This window comes from Delphinus delphis, chromosome 3 (assembly GCF_949987515.2).
Source record: "Delphinus delphis chromosome 3, mDelDel1.2, whole genome shotgun sequence".
Classification (NCBI taxonomy): domain Eukaryota; kingdom Metazoa; phylum Chordata; class Mammalia; order Artiodactyla; family Delphinidae; genus Delphinus; species Delphinus delphis.
Window position 1 is genome coordinate 130,196,205 of NC_082685.1, and position 22,475 is coordinate 130,218,679.

The 22,475-nt window shown below is 35.3% G+C and overlaps 1 protein-coding gene across 1 annotated transcript in view; it reads right to left on the reverse strand.

The window, feature by feature from the left end:
- DDX4 (DEAD-box helicase 4) overlaps positions 1–22,475 on the reverse strand; it is a 66,773-nt gene that overhangs the window by 17,640 nt on the left and 26,658 nt on the right. Inside the window, exons 4-13 of the mRNA XM_060007037.1 lie at positions 20,467–20,544; positions 18,177–18,227; positions 13,922–13,981; positions 7,815–7,895; positions 6,706–6,753; positions 5,009–5,056; positions 4,857–4,904; positions 4,489–4,631; positions 3,699–3,851; positions 2,411–2,565 (exon numbers count right to left, since the gene is read on the reverse strand). Of these exons, the coding sequence (XP_059863020.1) occupies positions 2,411–2,565; positions 3,699–3,851; positions 4,489–4,631; positions 4,857–4,904; positions 5,009–5,056; positions 6,706–6,753; positions 7,815–7,895; positions 13,922–13,981; positions 18,177–18,227; positions 20,467–20,544 (865 nt within the window). The remainder of the gene's footprint in view (positions 1–2,410; positions 2,566–3,698; positions 3,852–4,488; positions 4,632–4,856; positions 4,905–5,008; positions 5,057–6,705; positions 6,754–7,814; positions 7,896–13,921; positions 13,982–18,176; positions 18,228–20,466; positions 20,545–22,475) is intronic.

Sequence of the window (22,475 nt, forward strand, 5' to 3'; positions counted from 1 at the left end):
TTAAAGTGCATACATGTGCACCAGCTATTTCACATAAACTGTTAATAGTGTGTAAACTCTGAAGAGGAGAATTAAAGATAAACATTGATACTTTTCAGTTTTTTGCCACAAAAATGTTCCAACAAATATCCATGTACTAATATTCATTTTGTGCATAATTATCTGAATTTATCATACATATGCTTTCGTTTTTTAAAAAAGAAAACTGTTATCTTTTACGTGATTTAAAAGCCTGAAGTTGGGACGTCCCTGGTAGCGCAGTGGTTAAGAACCTGCCTACCAATGCAGAGGACATGGGTTTGAGCCCTGGTCCAGGAAGATCCCACAGGCCACAGAGCAACTAAGCCCATGCGGCACAACTACTGAGCCTGCGCTCCAGAGCCCACGCACCACAACTACTGGAGCCTGCGCACCTGGAGCCCGTGCTCCGCAAAAAGAGAAGCCACCACGATAAGAAGCCCACACACCACAACAAAGAGTAGCCCCCGCTCGCCACAACTACAGAAAGCCCGCGCACAGCAACGAAGACCCAACACAGTCAAAAATAAAATAAATAAGTAAAAATTTTAAAAAATTTACTGGAAAAGCTTTAAAAAAAAAGTAAAATTAAAAGACTGAAGAGCAACATACTACATGGGGATAAGCAAGAAATAAACACTGATATAAGCAATGTACACCTACTTTTTCCAAAAGATCTGTCAAACTTGACATTAAAGGGATTTTAATAATTTTAATTTTTTCTACTCTCATTTAAATAAACTGATTTATACAAAATAAAAGGTTAAGCTTCTATACAGAGAAAACTCTAAAAAATTGTAAAGAAAAACACTAATATCCCAATAGATAAACTGGTAGATAATACATAATTCACAAAAGAAAATGTATAAAGCGTTCAACCTCTCAATAACCAAATAAATGAAAAAAAAATGAAGATACCTGTGGTGGTTTTAAAATATGTACATAAATTCTTCAATACTCCTTCCTTTAAATATAGATCCTAACTCCGCTCCCCTATAGGTGTGTACAAGGCTGGCTTCATAGGTGTACAACCTGTGCAGTCATACAGGGTCCCAAGCTTAGAAGAGCCCTGTGCTTGGTTTAATGTTCTATATTTGCTGCTTAAAATTCATAATCTTTTAACAACGGACCCTGCATTTTCATTTTGCACTAGTTCTAGCAAAATATATAGCCAGTCCTGAGTATGGGATAGACTTACTGACTTGCTTAGTAACTAACAGAATATGGCCAAAGTGACTGCAACTGTTTTATAAAAGTCATAGCAACCTCCTCCTTGCTCTTTCTCATTGACCACTCAATCTAAGGGAAGCCAGTTGTCATTTCCTAAGGACAATCAAGCATCCATACACAGAGATCCAGTCAAACCTTCAGATGACTGCAATCCTAGCTGACATCTTGTCTGCAACCTCATAAGTGATCCCAAGTCAGAAACACCCAGCTAAACTGTTCCGCAATTCCTAACCCTCAGAAACTGTAAGATAATATTTATTGTTTTTTTGTTTTGTTTTGTTTGTTTGTTTTTACAGTACGCGGGCCTCTCACTGTTGTGGCCTCTTCCGATGCGGAGCACAGGCTCTGGACGCGCAGGCTCAGCGGCCATGGCTCACGGGCCCAGCCGCTCTGCGGCATGTGGGATCTTCCCAGACCAGGGCACGAACCCGTGTCCCCTGCATTGGCAGACTCTCAACCACTGCGCCACCAGGGAAGCCCGATAATATTTATTGTTTTGAGCAACTATGTTTTAAGGTAAGCAGCAACAAATAACTAATACCAAATACTGGCAAAGTGTGTAGTGAAATTGGCATTCTCATATACTGCTGGTAGAAGGCAAGCTTTAAAATAAGTCCATATTCTTTAACATTAAATTTATAAAAATCTCTAAGAAAATACTTAAAACATAAAAGTAGAAAAAATTTATATAGCAAGCTGTTCATTACAGCAAGAATTATTTTTATTTATAGTAGCTCCAAATTAGAAACAACCTAAATCCCCCAAAATAGAGAAATAAAATACATACACATGGGCAATCTTAAAGTCATTAAAAATTAGGTCTGGTTGTTAAATAAGCAGTTATCCATTTTATTAAGTTACGTGTAAAGAACAGAAAATTATTAGGAACACCCTAAGTTCATTTTTTAAACATACATTTAAAAACTACCAGAAGACACACCAATATGTTCACTATTGTCTTATCTATTTCTATTATCATCTAATTTTTAATAAGAATGTTTCTTTTTAAAATAAAGAGATTCCATAAACAAGATTATGAAAAAGGAAACTTCAATCAATTACATGAGTGCATTCTTATTCATGCACTGTGTTCTTCCCAAAATAAGTAAGAAAATTCTCTAAAGAAAAACTTGTTTGTGAGTGGCATTCTAGATGTACTTACCCAAAAGAAAATTTTCTGGCTTCCAAATAGATCTGACTGATCAATTCTCGGGTTGGTGCGACAATAATACACTCTGGTTCCTGCAGCTCTTTAAAACGACTGGCAGTTACTCCATCACGCATCATATGAGCCAAAATTGGCAAGAGAAAAGCTGCCTAGAAGTTAAATTCCATAAATTACAAATGTATAGTGCATCATCCTTCTCCCTATGGCAACCTATTCCTCATGTCTTCATATCCTTTAGCTTCTTCTTTCATCTTTTTGGTAAATTTAAGATGAGAAAGGAAAACTATTTTTATTTCCACGAGTTTTTAACATTTAGGTCTTCATGCTCATATTATACAATATAAAATGTCTGATAGTTAATCTACCCTATGAAAATATCTTTTGTTCTTTTTTTAAAAAGCACAGCCACAGATTCTAAATAAACTTATTTTTAGAGGTTAATGCAGCATGCAGCATTCATTCTAAATGACTCCTTTTGGGGTAGGAATAAAATTATCAGAATGCATGACAAAAGTGGTCCACAAGCAGAGCAAAACTTGGGAAATCATTCATTTGGATTACTAAACATATCACCCTTATTAAAGTTACATGTGGCAAGAAACTTTGTGCTATAGTTTTCTCATTAAACAAATAAGACACTAAAATCTACCTTCAAAACCACATTTAAGTCACACAACAGCTGCTGTATTATACAACTCACTTATTTTCCCTTCAACTCTACTATGGAAGTTTTTTAAGACTAATACAGTATGAACCAAGAGTCTATCATCCTGGAAATGACAGTCTTTAATACTCATCTCATGGAACCCTATTTAATAGACAAACCCCACAGTTTAGTCCTAAGACCAACCTGGTCCCATCAGAGTTCTTTTAGAATTAGCATAACCGGAGGTCACTTCATACTAAGGAACAGGTATAATACCTACAGCTATTTCTCATTCTCTTGACTCCAAAACTGTATCAGCTGTATTACATAAATTATTTTTTACCTTTCTCTGTGGCTTATAAACTTTGGTGCTTTGACCCTCAATCATTTTGTTTTAGATACTATGTTGCACAGAAAAAGCTGACCACACTTAGAGATTAAAAATCTATGAAGTACTCTGGAAATAGTTCAAAATTCTTTCTTCAGAAGCACACAAACCTCAATAAAACCAGAAATCAGAAGCAAACACACATGAATATTTATGACAGTTCACTGAAATCTTCACTTGGGAAGAACCAAAGTTCAAAAAGTAGCAGTTTGAATATGGGGCAGAATACATGCAGGGAAGTGACTTACAGTCTTTCCAGACCCTGTCTGAGCACAAGCCATCAAATCTCTTCCTCCTAGTATAATAGGAATACTGTATTTTTGCACAGGAGTAAGCTTAGTATAACCAGCTTTAGCAATGTTGCTATTCAGTGTCTGACAAAGATTAGCTTCTTCAAAAGTCTAAAAAAAAGCAGGTGGCAGTGATTAAATTCCATATATCATATACAGGTCATTCCATAAACATATTCTATTTGAATTAGTTTCAAGTTGTTAATTCCACTTTATATACTATGTTAACTTTACAAATATGCCCCCACTCAAAAGTAGTATCCAGAACCTGTATGTTATTACTTGATAGAATTAAGGAATATTCCGTATAGACAGTGGTTCTAGAAACTCTTTTCTGTCCCCTTAAAACCTGTGAGATACAAATAACTCTAATCAGTAAAAATGGTTCATTACCAACAAGGGACTCTGGGCTCCCCCACTCCTTAGAAAACCACTCCCCTAAGACACACTTTCTCACACACTTAGGAAGCAGAAATCTTGATCTCTAGGAAAAGTATCCTTTTTAGTGAATTTAAATAAAGTTCTCATCCTGGTTTTGGGAGGTGGGGAGGAAATATAGTACCCTCCCTTTCAACATAGCAATTAATTCTAATGTAGATGGTAGTCATGGTTCTAAATTTCCAACCTAAGACATTAGAGAATAAGATGAAATTTTTGTATTCTTTAATACCAACTTAAAGAAATGTACTAAATTTTTAAAAACCGAAGTTTGCTACACAGTCATTATAGAAACAATTATTACACTGACCAGAATTGCTGGTGGTACATCATGTCCAGATACTTCTACAAGAATAGCATCATATTTGTCAAAGTTTATGCCTGTCTGATAATGTGCAAAGATGGAGTTCTCATCCTCAGGTGGAGGAGGTGGTATGTAGGTCACTTTTGGTCCTTAGAATTTAAAAAGAAAATTTACATTACAAGGACTAGAATAAAAATAAGAGGGAAAACATACAAAAACTGACAAACTCAAATTTTAAATACTGTAGTAATTCCCAATGTTTACCATTAAAGTTTTCACTTCAAATTTTAAAAAGTTACCTCTGTTTTTAAATATTCTGTATTTGTATTAAAATGCAATATACACTCATGTGGATCACACAAAAATTAATATACCTTGAGTGTCACCACTTTCTCCTCCTTTAGCTTCTGACTTCCAAGAATCTTAAAAGGAATCAAATCGAAAAACAGATAAATGTTCTTAAAAATCGAAGGGTAAAAGAATGCTCACTATAAAAATCAAATACCTTATCTAAAGTAAAACTTACTCTTTCCAGAGCCTGTAATTACTTCTTCATTTAAACCTTTGTAACCACCTATTAAAGAAATCCACAAGATACAGTCAAGATACAAGATTATGCACATCTTTCTTTTCATTGCTTATCTTCAAAGAGAAAAAGTTCTGAAAATGCATAAAGTCCCTTCGTACAAATAATACTTGACACAATTAAGATAAATAGAACCCTGAACATTTTGTTTCCTTAGCATTCAACATGCTGATTTTATGATTACACTGTTATAACATATTAGTATTCTTTCATTTAAACTGTTATGTCTCTTTCTTAATCCCTATATTCCTCAGCAAAAGAATGTATTTTCTAAAAGGAACTAAAAATCCATCTTTGTTGGGATGTCCCCACTACAACCCATAGGTTCTATGATTTGCTAGGACTCAGAATATAGTCATAACCATGGCTGTGACTTATTACATAGAAAGGATAGGGAGCAAAATCAGCAAAGGAAAAAGGTGTACAGGGAAAAGTCCAGAGAAAACCAGGCAACCAAGCTTTCAAGAGTCTCTTCCACTGGTATCACACAGGACAAGTTGTGACAACATGTTGGAAATGCTGTCTACCAGAGAAGCCCATTAGAGGTTCAATATCCAGGGTTCTTATGAGGTGCTGATAATGCAGGAACCTTCTGCCTGGCATGTACCAAACTTCCAGACTCCCAGAAGAAAAGCAGGTATTCAGCATAAACCACACAGTTGTACAAACTGTTTAGGCACAGTGAGCCACTCACACCAGTTAAGAGTGGTGAGAACCCTAAATTCAAGTTCTCAGAAGCCAGGTCTTTCAAAGAACAGCAGTCAGGTCTGCCGTATTGACTCCTTTCTATACACTATCTTTCTGATCTTTAGACAAGGAGTCATCTATTGTGCCACTTTCAGGTACTATCACAAAAAAAGAACAAGGACTGCATTAGATTTGAAAGGCTAACTAGATATAGCATCTTTACATGTGAGCTAATTTTCTTGTCCTGTATGTCCATAGGTCTTGAAATCCTTTTTCAAACAACATCTGAGCATTTGTAGAAGATACGGTTTAGCCATTAATAATCTTTTTCTATAGTGAAGAATCCAAGAATCCAAAGGAAGGAAGTGGGGACTAATAATGATCACTAAGAATTTTTCAGAGACATCAAACAAGCTTTATGGTTTTACTAGTCTGGAAAACATTTCAACTTTTATATGACATTTAAATATTTTTAACTCTGAAAAATTTTTTCATAGTATAAAATCATCTATACTGAACTTTCTTTATCCCCTATGCCAAGCCAAATAACTATCTCATAAGAAAAAACATTATTTTAGTAAGAATTTATACATATAGATTACATCTCAATCTTTAACATCTGCATGGTATCTCCCATTTTATGGTTATATCATTTATTAAACAGACTGATGAGTTTTTAGGTGGTTTTCAGTTTTTACTTATTATAAATGAAGCTGCAGTGAACACACTTTTACATGTACTGAGCAAATACACCTACAGTATGTAATTCCTATAACAGAATTGTTGGATTAAAGAGTAGTAGTAAACAACTCCCCAAAACTGGCTGTGCAAATGCATACTGCATACTCCACAAAGTGTATAAAAGCAGCAACAGTTACCTTTAACTTCAAAAATTAAGCTTCGATTACAGTAATTTTAACCACTTACAGGTAAACCAGATAAGAACTCACCTCGTCCACTTCCACTACCACTTCTGCTTTGATAAGTGTCACCCTTACCTGTAAGGCATTGTTTTACAGAAGATTTAGAGAAATCACAGCTCCTCCTCAAGCACATAAACCATATAGCTATTTCTTTTCAAATACTGAGTAATTACTCAGGATTCTAGTCCCTTAATCCACCCATCTCTTAATTCTATACTTAAACCTTTTTCTCATTTGAACATTTTGTTTAAAGACTTCATTTTTTTTAGGGCAGTTTTAGGTTCACAGAAAAATTAAGCAGAAAGTACAGAGATGTCCCATATACCTCCTATCCCCACACCTGCATGGCCTCCCCCCATTATCAACATCCTCCACCAAAGAGGTAATTTGTTACAATTGATGAACCTACACTGACACATCATAATCACCCAAAGTCCATCATTTACATTACAGTTCACTCCTGGTATTATACATTCTTTATGTTTGGACAAATGTATAATGGCATGTCTCCACCATTACAGTATCATACAAAGTAACTTCACTGCCCTAAAAATCCTCAGTGCTCTGCCTATTCATCCCTTCCCCCAACCCCTAGCAACCACCTATTTTTTTCACCCTTCTTCTTATAGTTTTGCCTTTTCCTGAATTTCATATAGCTGGAATCATACAGTATGTAGCCTTTTCAGATTGGCTTCTTTCACTCAGGAATACATATTTAAGGTTCCTCTATGTCTTTTCATACCTTAATAGCTCATTTCTTTTTAGTACCACAGTTTATTTATCCACATTTCAACATTTTTCGTCAATAATTATGTTCCTTTTTTTCACTTTCTCCTCAAATCCCCTAACTCAGAATCCTTTCTTTGAAATCAAAGCAAACTTCATTTTCCTTCCTCCAATTAAAAGTATAATTTATAACTCAAATTAACTGGTAGATAAGAAAGAAGAAATAATTCACAGAGCACAAACTTTGTAAGGGAGGCAAAACTGTCCATGTATTTTTGCCTACAAATTTAAAAAGCAGAGAAAATCATGAGCCAATCTAGTACACTTAAACATATATATTAGGTTTATTAATCCTAGAGATAAAAGCAAATGTGAATGATTAATATTCAGTAATAAATTCTATTTCTCACCTACACCAGTTAATGCTGATCTTCTAGAGCCAAAAATGCCACCAGTGCACTGGGTCCCCTCATCTTGTTCATATTTGCTATCTAGATTTACAGATAATAAATTTAGATTATGTTACTTTTAAGAAGCTTTTAAATCATGCAGCAAAGAAAAAAAATCAACTTATGGTGCCATAAGTTAAAAAGATGCAGAATAAAATAATCTAAATTTAACAGGAATTACAGTATTTTTCTAGGAAGCACACAAAAGAATTTCTCCACAAATTATTTCCTTCAATTACAAATTACTTCCTTAAAATTTTTATTTTATTAAAATTATTTTATAAAAGTAGTTAGGGTCAATACTACACCAAAATATGATATAAGCAAAAGTTAAATTACCTCTGAAAAACAGCATGGTTACTGCCCCCAGAAATTTCACATTACATAATCTCACTGCTTATTCTCCGGAAAAGCACCCCTTGCACCCACAGTTCCCAAATCAAACTTTATCAGTCCTGAACAGCAACCCTCCAGATCCCTTCACTTTTTTTAAAGTGACAATTCACTAATCCACTATACATCTATTATATCATTATTACAATTTATGTTTTTAGCTTCCACTATTCTGTCCTCCTCTGTTAAGTGACAAATGCATTCCAACAGTGACTTCAGAAAACAATACCTTAGCACCAAGGAATGATGACTGGTAGAATTTAGGTAGAAAGCCACATTGGTATAAAAGAGGTATAATGGGACACAGAGCCATAGAGAAGGCCACCTATTTGTAAGGTCAGCCATCTTTATCAAAGCTCTAAAATGCTTCACAGTATGTAATATTAAAGAAATGAGTCACACACACTGCTAAAAAGATTCATATATTCCCACTTAACTGTAAGGAATTACATGTGTCTAAAAAATAATATTTTATACAATATAAGTGATTATGTACCAACCACTATGCTTAACTATTCTCATATAATCATCATAACAACCTTATATGATAAGTATTATTTTTTATCATTTCTTTCGTAATAAATGAACACACTATTTGCAATCCACCACTAACTTGGACTTCCTAGAACAAACCCTCCACAGCAACCTCAGAAACTACCTCTTCCACCTCTTCTGGATGACCCTGAAGCTTCTGAATCATTTCCATCTTGACAGCCTATAATATTAAAACATACACGCAAAAACAACACAAAACAACAAGAAAGAAATACTGGGGACATGGTGGCCAAGTTAATTCAAGTCTTGCATAATTCAATGACTTTAATATTTTAAGCCATTAACAGATAGTTACTAAAAAGAAACGCTGTATGTGACCTATAAATGTTCAACTTCATTAGTATAAATAGATATACTACAGTATTTTAAAAACCTGCTACTTGCTTTGGGAGTAAAAACTAAAAATGACTAAAAGGAAAAAATGACAGTTGTAAAACACTAAAAGTTGCCACAACTGCACCATTAACAGGGTATTTCCACAATCCATGGGAAGAAAAAGTACTTACCATAAGTTTAGTGAGGTTACTGAACCTTCAATATACAAAAGTTAATTGTATTTCTATACACCAGCAAACAAAATGAAAATTATTAAATGGTATGTATCACTGATATCAATGAAAATGGCAAAGTAAGGGACTCCAAATGCTGCTACTCCAAAGAAGAAAAAAAATTGAAAAAACTGTTAGAATTAACATTTTCCAAACTGAAAATTCAACAAGGACTTGCATCAACCCAAGGAACATTTCTTTTTTTTAAAAAAAGGCAGATTCTTGGTAAGAGCAGTGATTTTGACCACAAGGCTATGAGACTAGATATCAATTACAGGAAAAGATGTGTAAAAAATACAAACACGTGGAGGCTAAACAATACACTACTTAATAACGAAGTGATCACAGAAGAAATCAAAAAACACCTAGAAACAAATGACAATGGAGACACGACGACCCAAAACCTATGGGAGGCAGCAAAAGCAGTTCTAAGAGGGAAGTTTATAGCAATACAATCCTACCTTAAGAAACAGGAAGCATCTCGAATAAACAACCTAACCTTGCACCTAAAGCAATTAGAGAAAGAAGAACAAAAAAAACCCAAAGTTAGCAAAAGGAAAGAAATCATAAAGATCAGATCAGAAATAAATGAAAAAGATATGAAGGAAACGAGAGCAAAGATCAATAAAACTAAAAGCTGGTTCTTTGAGAAGATAAACAAAATTGATAAAACATTATCCAGACTCATCAAGAAAAAAAGGGTGAAGACTCAAATCAATAGAATTACAAATGAAAAAGAAGTAACAACTGACACTGCAGAAATACAAAGGGTCATGAGAGATTACTACAAGCAACTGTATGCCAATAAAATGGACAACCTGGAAGAAATGGACAAATTCTTGGAAATGCACAATCTACCGAGACTGAACCAGGAAGTAATAGAAAATATGAACAGACCAATCACAAGCACTGAAATTAAAACTGTGATTAAAAATCTTCCAGCAGGGCTCCCCTGGTGTCGAAGTGGGTGAGAGTCCACCTGCCGATGCAGGGGACACGGGTTCGTGCCCTGGTCCGGGAAGATCCCACATGCCGCGGAGCGGCTGGTACCCATGAGCCATGGCCGCTGGGCCTGCGTGTCTGGAACCTGTGCTCCGCAACAGGAGAGGCCACAACAGTGAAAGGCCCACGTACAGCAAAAAAAGAAAAAGAAAAATCTTCCAGCAAACAAAAGCCCAAGACCAGATGGCTTCACAGGTGAGTTCTATCAAACATTTAGAGAAGACCTAACACCTATCCTTCTTAAACTTTCCAAAATATAGCAGAGGGAGGAATACTCCCAAACTCATTCTACAAGGCCACCATCACCCTGATACCAAAACCAGACAAAGATGTAACAAAGAAAGAAAACTACAGGCCAATATAACTGATGAACATAGATGCAAAAATCCTCAACAAAATACTAGCAAAAAGAATCCAACAGCACATTAAAAGGATCATGCACCATGATCAAGTGGGGTTTATTCCAGGAATGCAAGGATTCTTCAATATACTCAAATCAATCAACGTGATACACCATATTAACAAACTGAAGGAGAAAAACCATAGGATCCTCTCAATAGATGCAGAGAAAGCTTTCGACAAAATTCAACACCCATTTGTGATAAAAACCCTCCAGAAAGTAGGCATAGAGGGAACTTTCCTCAACATGATAAAGGCCATATACGAGAAACCCACAGCCAACATCATTCTCAGTGGTGAAAAACTGAAACCATTTCCACTAAGATCAGGAACAAGAAAAGGTTGCCCACTCTCACCACTATTACTCAACATCGTTTTGGAAGTTTTAGCCACAGAAATCAGAGAAGAAAAGGAAATAAAAGGAATCCAAATCAGAAAAGAAGAAGTAAAGCTGTCACTGTTTGCAGATGACATGATACTACACGTAGAGAATCCTAAAGATGCTACCAGACAACTACTAGAGCTAATCAATGAATTTGGTAAAGTAGCAGGATACAAAATTAATGCACAGAAATCTCTGGCATTCCTATACACTAATGATGAAAAATCTGAAAATGAAGTTAAGAAAACACTCCCATTTACCACTGCAACAAAAAGAATAAAATATCTAGGAATAAACCTACCTACGGAGACAAAAGACCTGTATGCAGAAAATTATAAGACACGGATGAAAGAAATTGAAGATGATACAAATAGATGGAGAGATATACCATGTTCTTGGATGGGAAGAATCAACATTGTGAAAATGACTCTACTACCCAAAGCAATCTACAGATTCAATGCAATCCCTATCAAACTACCACTGGCATTTTTCACAGAACTAGAACAAAAAATTTCACAATTTGTATGGAAACACAAAAGACCCTAAAGAGCCAAAGCAATCTTGAGAACGAAAAATGGAGCTGGAGGAATCAGGCTCCCTGACTTCAGACTATACTACAAAGCTACAGTAATCAAGACAGTACAATACTGGCACAAAAACAGAAATATAGATCAATGGAACAGGATAGAAAGCCCAGAGATAAACCCACGTACATATGGTCACCTTATCTTTGATAAAGGAGGCAAGAATACACAGTGGATAAGACAGCCTCTTCAGTAAGTGGTGCTGGGAAAACTGGACAGCTACATGTAAAAGAATGAAATTAGAACACTTTAACACCATACACAAAAATAAACTCAAAATGGATTAAAGACCTAAATTAAGGCCAGGCACTATCAAACTGTTAGAGGAAAACATAGGCAGAACACTCTATGACATAAATCACAGCAAGATCCTTTTTGACCCACCTCCTACAGTGGAAATAAAAACAAAAATAAACAAATGGGACCTAATGAAACTTGAAAGCTTTTGCACAGCAAAGGAAACCATAAAGAAGACCAAAAGACAACCCTCAGAATGGGAGAAAATATTTGCAAATGAAGCAACTGACAAAGGATTAATCTTCAAGATTTACAAGCAGCTCATGCAGCTCAATAACAAGAAAACAAACCCAATCCAAAAATGGGCAGAAGACCTAAATAGACATTTCTCCAAAGAAGATATACAGATTGCTAACAAACACATGAAAGAATGCTCAACATCATTAATCATTAGAGAAATGCAAATCAAAACTACAATGAGATATCATCTCACACCGGTCAGAATGGCCATCATCAAAAAATCTACAAACAATGAATGCAGGAGAGGGTGTGGAGAAAAGGGAACCCTCTTGCACTGTTGGTGGGAATGTAAATTGATACAGCCACTATGGAGAACAGTATGGAGGTTCCTTAAAAAACTAAAAATAGAACTACCATACAACCCGGCAATCCCACTACCGGGCATATACCCTGAGAAAACGGTAATTCAAAAAGAGTCATGTACCAAAATGTTCACTGCAGCTCTATTTACAATAGCCAGGACATGGAAGCAACCTAAGTGTCCATCATTGGATGAATGGATAAAAAAGATGTGGCACAGGGCTTCCCTGATGGCACAGTGGTTGAAAGTCCGCCTGCCGATACAGGGGACACGGGTTCGTGCCCCGGTCCAGGAAGATCCCACATGCCGCGAGCAGCTGGGCCCATGAGCCATGGCCGCTGAGCCTGCGGGTCCGGAGCCTGTGCTCCGCAACGGGAGAGGCCACAACAGTGAGAGGCCTGCGTACCGCAAAAAAAAAAAAAAGAAAAAATAAACAAAAAAATAAGATGTGGCACACATATACAATGGAATATTACTCAGCCATAAAAAGAAACAAAATTGAGATATTTGTAGTGACGTGGATGGACCTAGAGTCTGTCATACAGAGTGAAGTAAGTCAGAAAGAGAAAAACAAATACCGTATGCTAACACATATATATGGAATCTAAGAAAAAATAAAAAGGTCATGAAGAAACTAGGGGTAAGACGGGAAGAAAGACACAGACCTACTAGAGAATGGACTTGAGGATATGGGAAGGGGGAAGGGGAAGCTGTGACAAAGTGAGAGAGTGGCATGGACATATATACACTACCAAACGTAAAATAGATAGCTAGTGGGAAGCAGCCGTATAGCACAGGGAGATCAGCTCGGTGCTTTGTGACCACCTAGAGGGGTGCAATAGGGATGGTGGGAGGGAGGGAGATCTAAGAGGGAAGAGATATGGGAACATATGTATATGTATATGTATAACTGATTCACTTTGTATAAAACAGAAACTAACACACCACTGTAAAGCAATTATACTCCAATAAAGATGTTAAAAAAAAAAAAGGCTGATTCTTGGTAAGAGCAGTGATTTTGTGGCATATTTTAACTTACCACAGTCCCATTCCCTGGCAATTCCACTTCTAGACATATACCCCAAAAATGCAAAAACAGCGACTCAAACAGATAACTGTATATTAATGTTCACATAAGCATTACTCAAAACAGCCAAAAGTAGTAAGAAACCCAAGTGTACATCAACAGATGAATGGATTTTAAAAAGTACAGGAGAGGCCACAACAGTGAGAGGCCCGCGTACCGCAAAAACAAAAAAAAAAGTACACATACAATGGAATAGTAGTATTCAGCCATAAAAAGGAATGTAGTTTTCAGTTTCGTATCTCTGTCTTAAGTACAAATTGTTCCAAAACATGGTCCTTACCGCCTCTCTTGGAAAACCCTCTGTTCCGTGTTTGATTATCTTCACGGTCATTATTAGACTCTTGAATAAAAATTTAACATGTGAATAGCATCTAAATAATTACTTTAGTATTTACATTAATGTAGCATCTAAAGAATAGCACTGTCACAAGAGAAATTAGTAAGAAAAAATAAAAATCTTTATAAGTTAAAATATGAACATTTTAATTTTTAAAATAATTGTAACCACAGAAATACAAAGACATTATTCAGTCAATTCCCTATAGAAATCACCTAATATATCTAAATATTAAATGTTAAGCATATAATTTGTCAAATTCTGAGCACAGCCAAAAAATAAGAATTTCATAAATATCAGTTTAAGTAGAAACAGTTTCAGAAATATCTAACCATTAAGTAGTGGGGATCTCAGAAATGCATGACTGTTCTTCTTATAACGTCATCATTTCTGTAACTTGCCTTTCTTAATAAATCTGAGATGTCAGTGTTTTTTTAATATATGCAAACTTTCTCCCATTCATCTTAATGGAGAAATTGGGGGATATCCTGGTTTTCTGTTTTTAGTGACATTATCAAGTAACATTACCAGGGTTTCTAAATAGTGGTATGAGGATCACTACACTGAAGGCTGTCTAAAAATTATTAGTAAGTTGGAAAGAGCCCACCCCCAGAGATGTTTATTTTGAACGTGTAGAGTGACAGCAAGGAATGGATGATTTTTCTAAATTAAAAAATTACAACTTTTAGTAATAACTTTAAGCTTTCTAGAAGATTCCAATAAAGCCATGTTTGGGAAATACCGAGATGGTTTCAAGGGATCTTTGTACATATCACTAACGTTTAGCACCTGAGAACTTTAGGTCCCAGTGATGACACAAATGGCTGAACAGATTAGAAGCTATCAGATAAGTTTCTGCGCAAAAGTACTAATCTACTCAATTAATATTGTTTTGTAATAAACAATGGCCCAGAGCTCTTGTTGCAGGCTCCTATTTGAGCTGACATCAACAACTGACAAATATTCCTGAAGAGCCATCTAACATCAAGACAACTTTCTTAGAAGCAAGATATAATATGACAAGCGTGCTGAACAGTAAAGAAAGAATTTTGGAAAGATACTTAGAATAATAATTCTGGAATAATGATGACGTTAGCTAATATTTATTGCCTTACAGAAAAAAAAAACTATGAATTAATCTGGGGCCTGACATGGAGAAAAAGGTCTCATATAATCTTTGGCCAACTGTTCTAAAACAAGCCCAAAGCTATTTTTACCACACTGGGAATTAAAATAGGCTGATGACATTAGCAGTTGGGTGAAGGGTACAATTACATTAGAAGAAGAAGGGTGGAGGAAACCCTCTGTACTATTTTCGAAACTTCTTTTGAGTCAAATGATTTCAAAATTAAAAATTAAAAAAATTATTTCTGTAGCTTAAAAAATAAAGCCAAGCGCAAACAAAAATGAGACGATGATTCCAAGATCAGTTATAATCTATTAATTATATAAAAATAATAGTAATAACAACAAATAGAACTTAGTATCTGTCTGGCACTGCTCTAAATGAAGTCTGTTTTAACTTTTTAAGTCCTCACAAAAACCTTACGAGGTGGGTATTATCCTCAAATTATAAACAAAGAAAAAGAAATGCAGAATTTTTTAAGATAATACAACTGACAGGAGGAGCATCTGGGTCTCAAATCCAAGGTGTCTGAGCTCCTTATCGCCATACTATACCAGCTATGGGACATGAGATTGCAGAGAAAATAACCACAGAACACTCTATACATCTGTGTGCAGAGAAAAAGCTTCTATAATGATAGCAAAACCTGCTCCTGGGCTTGCCAACAACTGTGAGAGTGAAAGAAATTTTTAGGAATATACACAGTTTTTTAGTATAGGGGAACTAAAACTGAGAATAGAAGTAAATAAGGAAAGGAAGGGTGGGGGGGAGGGATACACAAGAGGGAAGAGATATGGGAACATATGTATAACTGATTCACTTTATTATAAAGCAGAAACTAACACACCATTGTAAAGCAATTATACTCCAATAAAGATGTTAAAAAAAAAAAAGAAGTAAATAGATCAAAGGAAGAAAGTAGACCATTTTGGAGGAGAGAAGTTCTCTCAAGTGCTGTGAGAAATTGGAATTTGTGCTCAAAAGCACTCTGGCTCATCACTAAAGAGTCAACTGGGGAGGAAGGAATGTCTTTGGTGAGTAGAAATGATCTTGAATACTAATTAAAAGTTGGAAAACTAGGACAAGGAGAAATGGAAAAGGATAAAAATGGTGATGTTTTTCTTCTCTCAAATATTAGTTGTATGTTACATATGTTTTCATTAAAAGAGGATAGGAGAAAAAGCAGACAAAAGCAGGGAGAATGAGACAGAGTAGTTTGGAGAAGCAGTCTTAACTGATATATTAAAACCCCACCATGTTCCAAAAGGGTTTTAAGGTGATCAGGTCTAGGTTTGGTTTTGATTTTGAGAATCACAGTTAAGATCAAGTTTCAAAAAAAAAAAAAAAAAAGATCAAGTTTCAAATATTTAATGAAGATAGATGACATTTACTGGTTACCATGAATGTGTCTGGGACTAAGCTTCGTGCTTTTACACACATTCTCATTTAGTGTGCCTAACAAGCTACAAAATGAATGGTCTCCAGTCTACAGAAGAGGAAATTGTGGCTCCGAGAAATTAAGCAACTCGCTCTATGTTATTCAACTAGCAGATAGCAGAGCAGGGACATGAAACAAAGTTTGGAACTCCAAAGTGTATTATGTTATAAAGATTCCATAGATCAGTGGTTACCAAACAAAAGAGGCATCAGAGTCACCAGGGATGCTTTTTAAATACAGGTTCCAGGGCCTCACCCAAATCTACTCAACCAGGCTCTCCTGGAAGAGTAATGTTAATTATTGTAGTCTACCTTATGGTAACATTACTCTATTCTCATCATTCTCTGTATTCCTCCAAACCAGAGTGTCAGTACCTTTGACAGAAATGTCTTTGATTTCAGCAGTGATCCACAGTCTCATGAATCTGAGTAAAGACCTATATGTCTCAAACTATATTTATATATGAAACTGGAATTCTGATTCGTTTTTTTTTTTTCAGAGTGGCTAAAACCATTTTATTTTCCCACCAGTGATGTGATATAATTTTTATACGTACTCACCAGCATTTGATGTTGTCACTATACTTTAATTTTAGTTATTCTCTGATATCTCATTATGGTCTTAATTTGCATTTCCCTAATGGCTAATGATGTTGAGCATCTTTTCATGTGCTTCTTTGCCATGTGTATATTCTCTTCCATGAAATGTCTGTTCCTGTCTTCTGCCTATTTTCTAGTTGGATTTTTTTAAGTTGTTTGGAGGGTTCTTTGTATATTATAGATACAAGTCATTTGTCTCATATGGGATTTTCACATATGTTTTCCCACTGTGTAATTTTAGTTTTCATCCACTTAAAAGGATCTTCTATGAAGCATTTTTAACTCATTTTGATGAGATTCAATTTATCAGTTTTTGCTTTTATTGATCATACTTGCAGTGTCAAGTCTAAGAATTATTCACCTAGTTCTAGATGCCAAAGATTTTCTATTTTTTTTTCTAAAAATGTCCTGCTTTTACATTTAAGATTATGATCCACTTTGACTTAATTTTTATGTAAGGTGTGGAGTTTAGGTTAAGGTTCATTTTTTGTTTGTTTTTGTTGAGGGATGTCCAACTGTTTCAGTACCATTTTTTGAAAAGTCTATTCTTCCTTGATAGCTTTTGCACTGCTGTCAAAAACAAGTAAAATGTATTTATGTCAGTCTATTTCTGGGTTCTCTATTCCATTCCATTGATCTATGTATCTACCCTCCATCATTACTGCAAAATCTTGAAATTGCGTAGATTAATTCCTCCCATTTTAATCTTCCTTCACAAATTGTTTTAGCTATTCTTTTTTTTTTTTTACATCTTTATTGAAATTCTGATTCTTGACTTGCTCTTTCTACTATCCTCTTTTTCTTAAGGAAGCACAGCATTCAAAAGTTGCACTTTATAGATTAATTAAGGCAGGTGACAATAGGCCAAATTAGGATGGCTGAACTCTTGGTTAAGGCTCTGGCTATAGCTGCTTTATAAAATGGGTTTAAATAAAATAGAACTGGAACAGACTAAGATAATTAATCTTAGTTTCTCTTTAGCATGTACTCTGGACACTAAATTCTTAAAGTCACTACAAAAAACAATGAACTTACCTCTCCAGAAACCAGAGCTATCACCTTCTTCAAACTTGTTATTTGAAAAACCTACAAAAAATATAAAATTAAACTTGCACATTTCTGAAAACAACAATTACCTATACCTTTGTAGAAGAAAGAAAGAAAGAGAAACATAGAAACAAAGAAACACTCTCTTTACAGGGACTTCTAGTCTTGATGCCCCTTTAAAACAGTATAAACCACATACAACTGTATATATAAATAGTGAATGAGAATTCATACACATTGTATGACAACTTCTTCCTGTGTCAGTTTATTAAAATACCAGCCAATCTTATATTACCTCAAATGTCACATATTCCTCTATACGTACATGGCTGTGTGTGTGTATATATATCACTATAACCACTATGTACTTTCTATTCAAAATATAAAAACTTTTTAAACTTTATAAATTAACTTGTAATCTCTTCATCTGCTGGAGGACAATACAACTAAATTATAATTCAATATTCAATAATTTTCCCCTTCTCAATAACAAGGAAATTCTGCCAACTTCTTTTTGTTTATAAAATTTTAAAGAAACAATCTTTCATCAAGCTCTGCTTTCAAATTTCTCATTTAATAAAAACTTGTATCTCCAGATTTATGCATCTCTGGAGCATATAGATATATCTCTAAAATTCATTTTAAAAGCATCCATCAAAACATTTCATAAAATTTTAAAAATTTGAGTCTTGATAAAATGATCTTTACTGCAGAGATACTCAGGGAATAATGTAAGTTAAAACTAATGTCAGGGCTTCCCTGGTGGCGCAGTGGTTGAGAGTCCTCCTGCTGATGCAGGGGACACGGGTTCGTGCCCCAGTCCGGGAACATCTCACATGCCACGGAGCGGCTGGGCCCGTGAGCCATGGCCGCTGAGCCTGCGCGTCTGGAGCCTGTGCTCCGCAGCAGGAGGGGCCACAACAGTGAGAGGCCCACATGTCGCAAAAAAAAACCAAAAAACTAATGTCAATATGCAATGCCTATCAATTAGTATCTAACCTAAATAATAAAATACATTAAATTATGGCTTTGGTACTACAGAGACCAATCAGTTACTGTTTGACAGATGTTAAATTTATATGCAGGGACTTCCCTGGTGGCACAGTAGTTAAGAATCCGTCTGCCAATGCAGGGAACACGGGTTCAAGCCCTGGTCAGGGAAGATCCCACATGCCACGGAGCAACTAAGCCTGTGCGCCACACTACTGAACCGGTGCTCTAGAGCCCGCGAACCACAATTCCTGAGCCCGCGTGCCACGACTACTGAAGTCCGCACGCCTAGAGCCCATGCTCCGCAATAGAGTAATCCCCGCTCACTGCAACTAGAGAAAGCCTGCGCAGCAATGAAGACCCAACACAGCCAAAAGTAAATAAATAAAAAATAAATTTAAAAATACATATATATGCAAAATGTCTACATATAAAGTCATTTAACATCTCAGGTTCAACAAACCTATGTACCCTCCAGCATTAAACCTCTTGGAAATTTAATACCCAATTAGCATATAAAAAATAAGTACCCTTTGACCTCAATATATGATTGGATGATACTTTTTCCTTGAACAGATATGTAATGTCAAAATAAAGATAATCCCTACAAAAAGACTATATATCACAAAACTTGAATTTTGAGTTATTTTATTCATTTAAATATTTGCAATCTTTGAAGTTGGTTCAGAAAAGGATTACGTTCTACTGCCCTCTACAATTGCCCCTTCCCCTCCATACACCTCTCCCAGAAAAGTCAAGTGCTGGGTCTCCAAAATGCTTGAGAAAGTCTTCCACCTACACACTACTGGTCTTGATCTTAAACTCTTACCTAAGTTCTACTTTACAGTTTTTAAAGTTTTTATGGAAAAAAATGTAATTTCAAAGCTTCTACTGGTTCTTTGCTCAAGTAAAGATGGCGACTCAGATTCACCTTTGGAAGTATAAGATAGATCTCTTGCTTGTGGGAGCAGGGAAAGCAAGTCATGAGTATAGTAGAAAAGAACTGGGGTTCACCTGTGGGGTAAATCAATTTGAAGAGATGTTGCAGCAAGTAGCATGGCTATTAAAGAGAAAAAAAAAAAGCGAAATAGAGTAGCAGACACATCCAAAGCAGCATAAACTGCTGCTCTAAACTATGACCAGGAAAGTGAAAGCACTCCCTTGTGATCTCCACAAAGTCTTGGGAAAGGCACACACTTTCTATGTATATTAAAGGGAAACAGAATTCAAAGACTATAAAACTTGGGGTCACTTAAGTTTTGATTGTAAGATATCATAAGCAGGTTACCTCTGTTTCCAAAACTCCTTCCAACTCTAAAGCCACCCACTGTGGATGTATTCTCTCTTGTATTAGACTCGCCAGGATCTGAAAAAGTTCAGAGAGAGTTAAAACTCTTCAACATACAAAATCAAGTGTGCCATCAATAACTAGGAATTAAATGAATCTGTGGGTTAAGGGAACTCCCAAGGACAGGGAGAGAGTAGTACAGGAACTTATAAAGATAAAATACACCTGCAACTTTTTAAAATCATTAAATTACACCAAAGTAAAAACAAATATACTATTGGTGAAATACAACTGTCTACTAGGTGTTATTTTACTAGTGACCTTTAATCAAGAAATTCAACTCTGATTTTCTATATATTGAAACCTCACCCTGATAGCTATTTACATTATACCCCTATGTGAAAGTCATTGCTACTGAAAATTTTACACTGCTGTCCTGTAATTATTCTGTTACTTATTCATTTTTCTAGTACTTCAGTCGCTCTCAGTCTTTCCACTTTTTAAAATTAAAATTAAGAAGGGACTACATAATAAAGAAAAAAATGCCATGAATACCTCCCACCCCTCCATAGTATGTCCTCATATCAGCCTTATTAGCTTTATCCCCCACTACACGGCTCTGAACACCCAACATTTTAATTCATAAAACAACTTCCCATACTCCACATTGTGAACTTCTAATATTTTCTACCTTCCTACATGCTGTTCCTTCAGTATGACATTCCCTGCTTTCTTATTTTTCCTAGCAAAATTCTTTTCACTCTTCAAAAGCCGGGTTCAAAAGCCACCTCTTCAGTGAAGTCCTCCTTCAGTCCTCCAGCCATAGTCAATCCTTCAGTCACATTCCCACAATACACTATGTGTATCTCTTTTTTAGCAATATTTCTTTCCATGTGTTTCTCTACCACTAAATTAAGAATTTTGAGGGCAGAGTTGCTATGGCAAGCAGCACAGGTATTTAAAACAAAAACTTAGAACAGACATCCAAAACATCATAAACTGCCACTTCAAACTATCATTGGGATAACTATCATTATCTTGTGATCCTCATAAACTGTCTTACCTCCATCTGTAATATCCTAGTGCAGAGGAGTTAAGGGATCTGTGAAACTCCTAATGCCAAATGCAAAATTGCATATATGCAACTATCAGTATTTTCATCAGATTCTAAAGAAGTGTGTGATTCAGGAAGTTAAGGCTTTTTAGGCCATACTTCACAGAAGATAAAAAGCTAATCAATATATATGTTAAGCAATTAAGAGTCAATTTCAAAACCATGTGACTAGATATGCAAGTTCTGAGAACAAATATCACAGAGATTGAAAATAGCGAAAATGTTAAATGGATCATTCGGGAAAGGGGTTATACTCATGGGTCTTCTATGAATTTCCAGGATTATATGTAGTATTAAAGATAGCTTTTTTTTCTTTTTTTCTTTTAATTTTATTGGAGTACAGATGATTTATAATGTATTAGTTTCAGGTGTACAGCAAAGTGATTCAGTTATACATACACATGTTTATTCTTTTTCAGATTCTTTTCAAAGATAACTTTTTAAAGTATTAACATTTACAAAGAGTTTTGATCAGAAATTTAATGTATTTCAACCTACAACATATGGAATTAACAATTTATAGTGAAGTCTCTCTCAGTGATGGCTTTCTCATTTAAAAAGGCTTTATTCAACAATGTTTAGAAGTCTTCATCAAAAAGTATTATAACCCATTCTAAATTAGGATTTTAAAATATATCTAAATATTAAATAGTTCCCTGAGTATAATATTAAGGTATTTGTATTTCTAATCTTAGTAGTAGCAAACAAAACCCACACTTCAACCTCTTAGCACAACTACATGCTCCAAATCATCAACGACTCTTACTTAATATGCAGGCTTAAAAAACAAAATGTATATAGACATATTTAACAAATAAATTATTTCCATTAGTAGCAGAAACATGTCAAAACATAAAAGTTCACATTTATGTTAACTGTATCTAAAAATATTAAA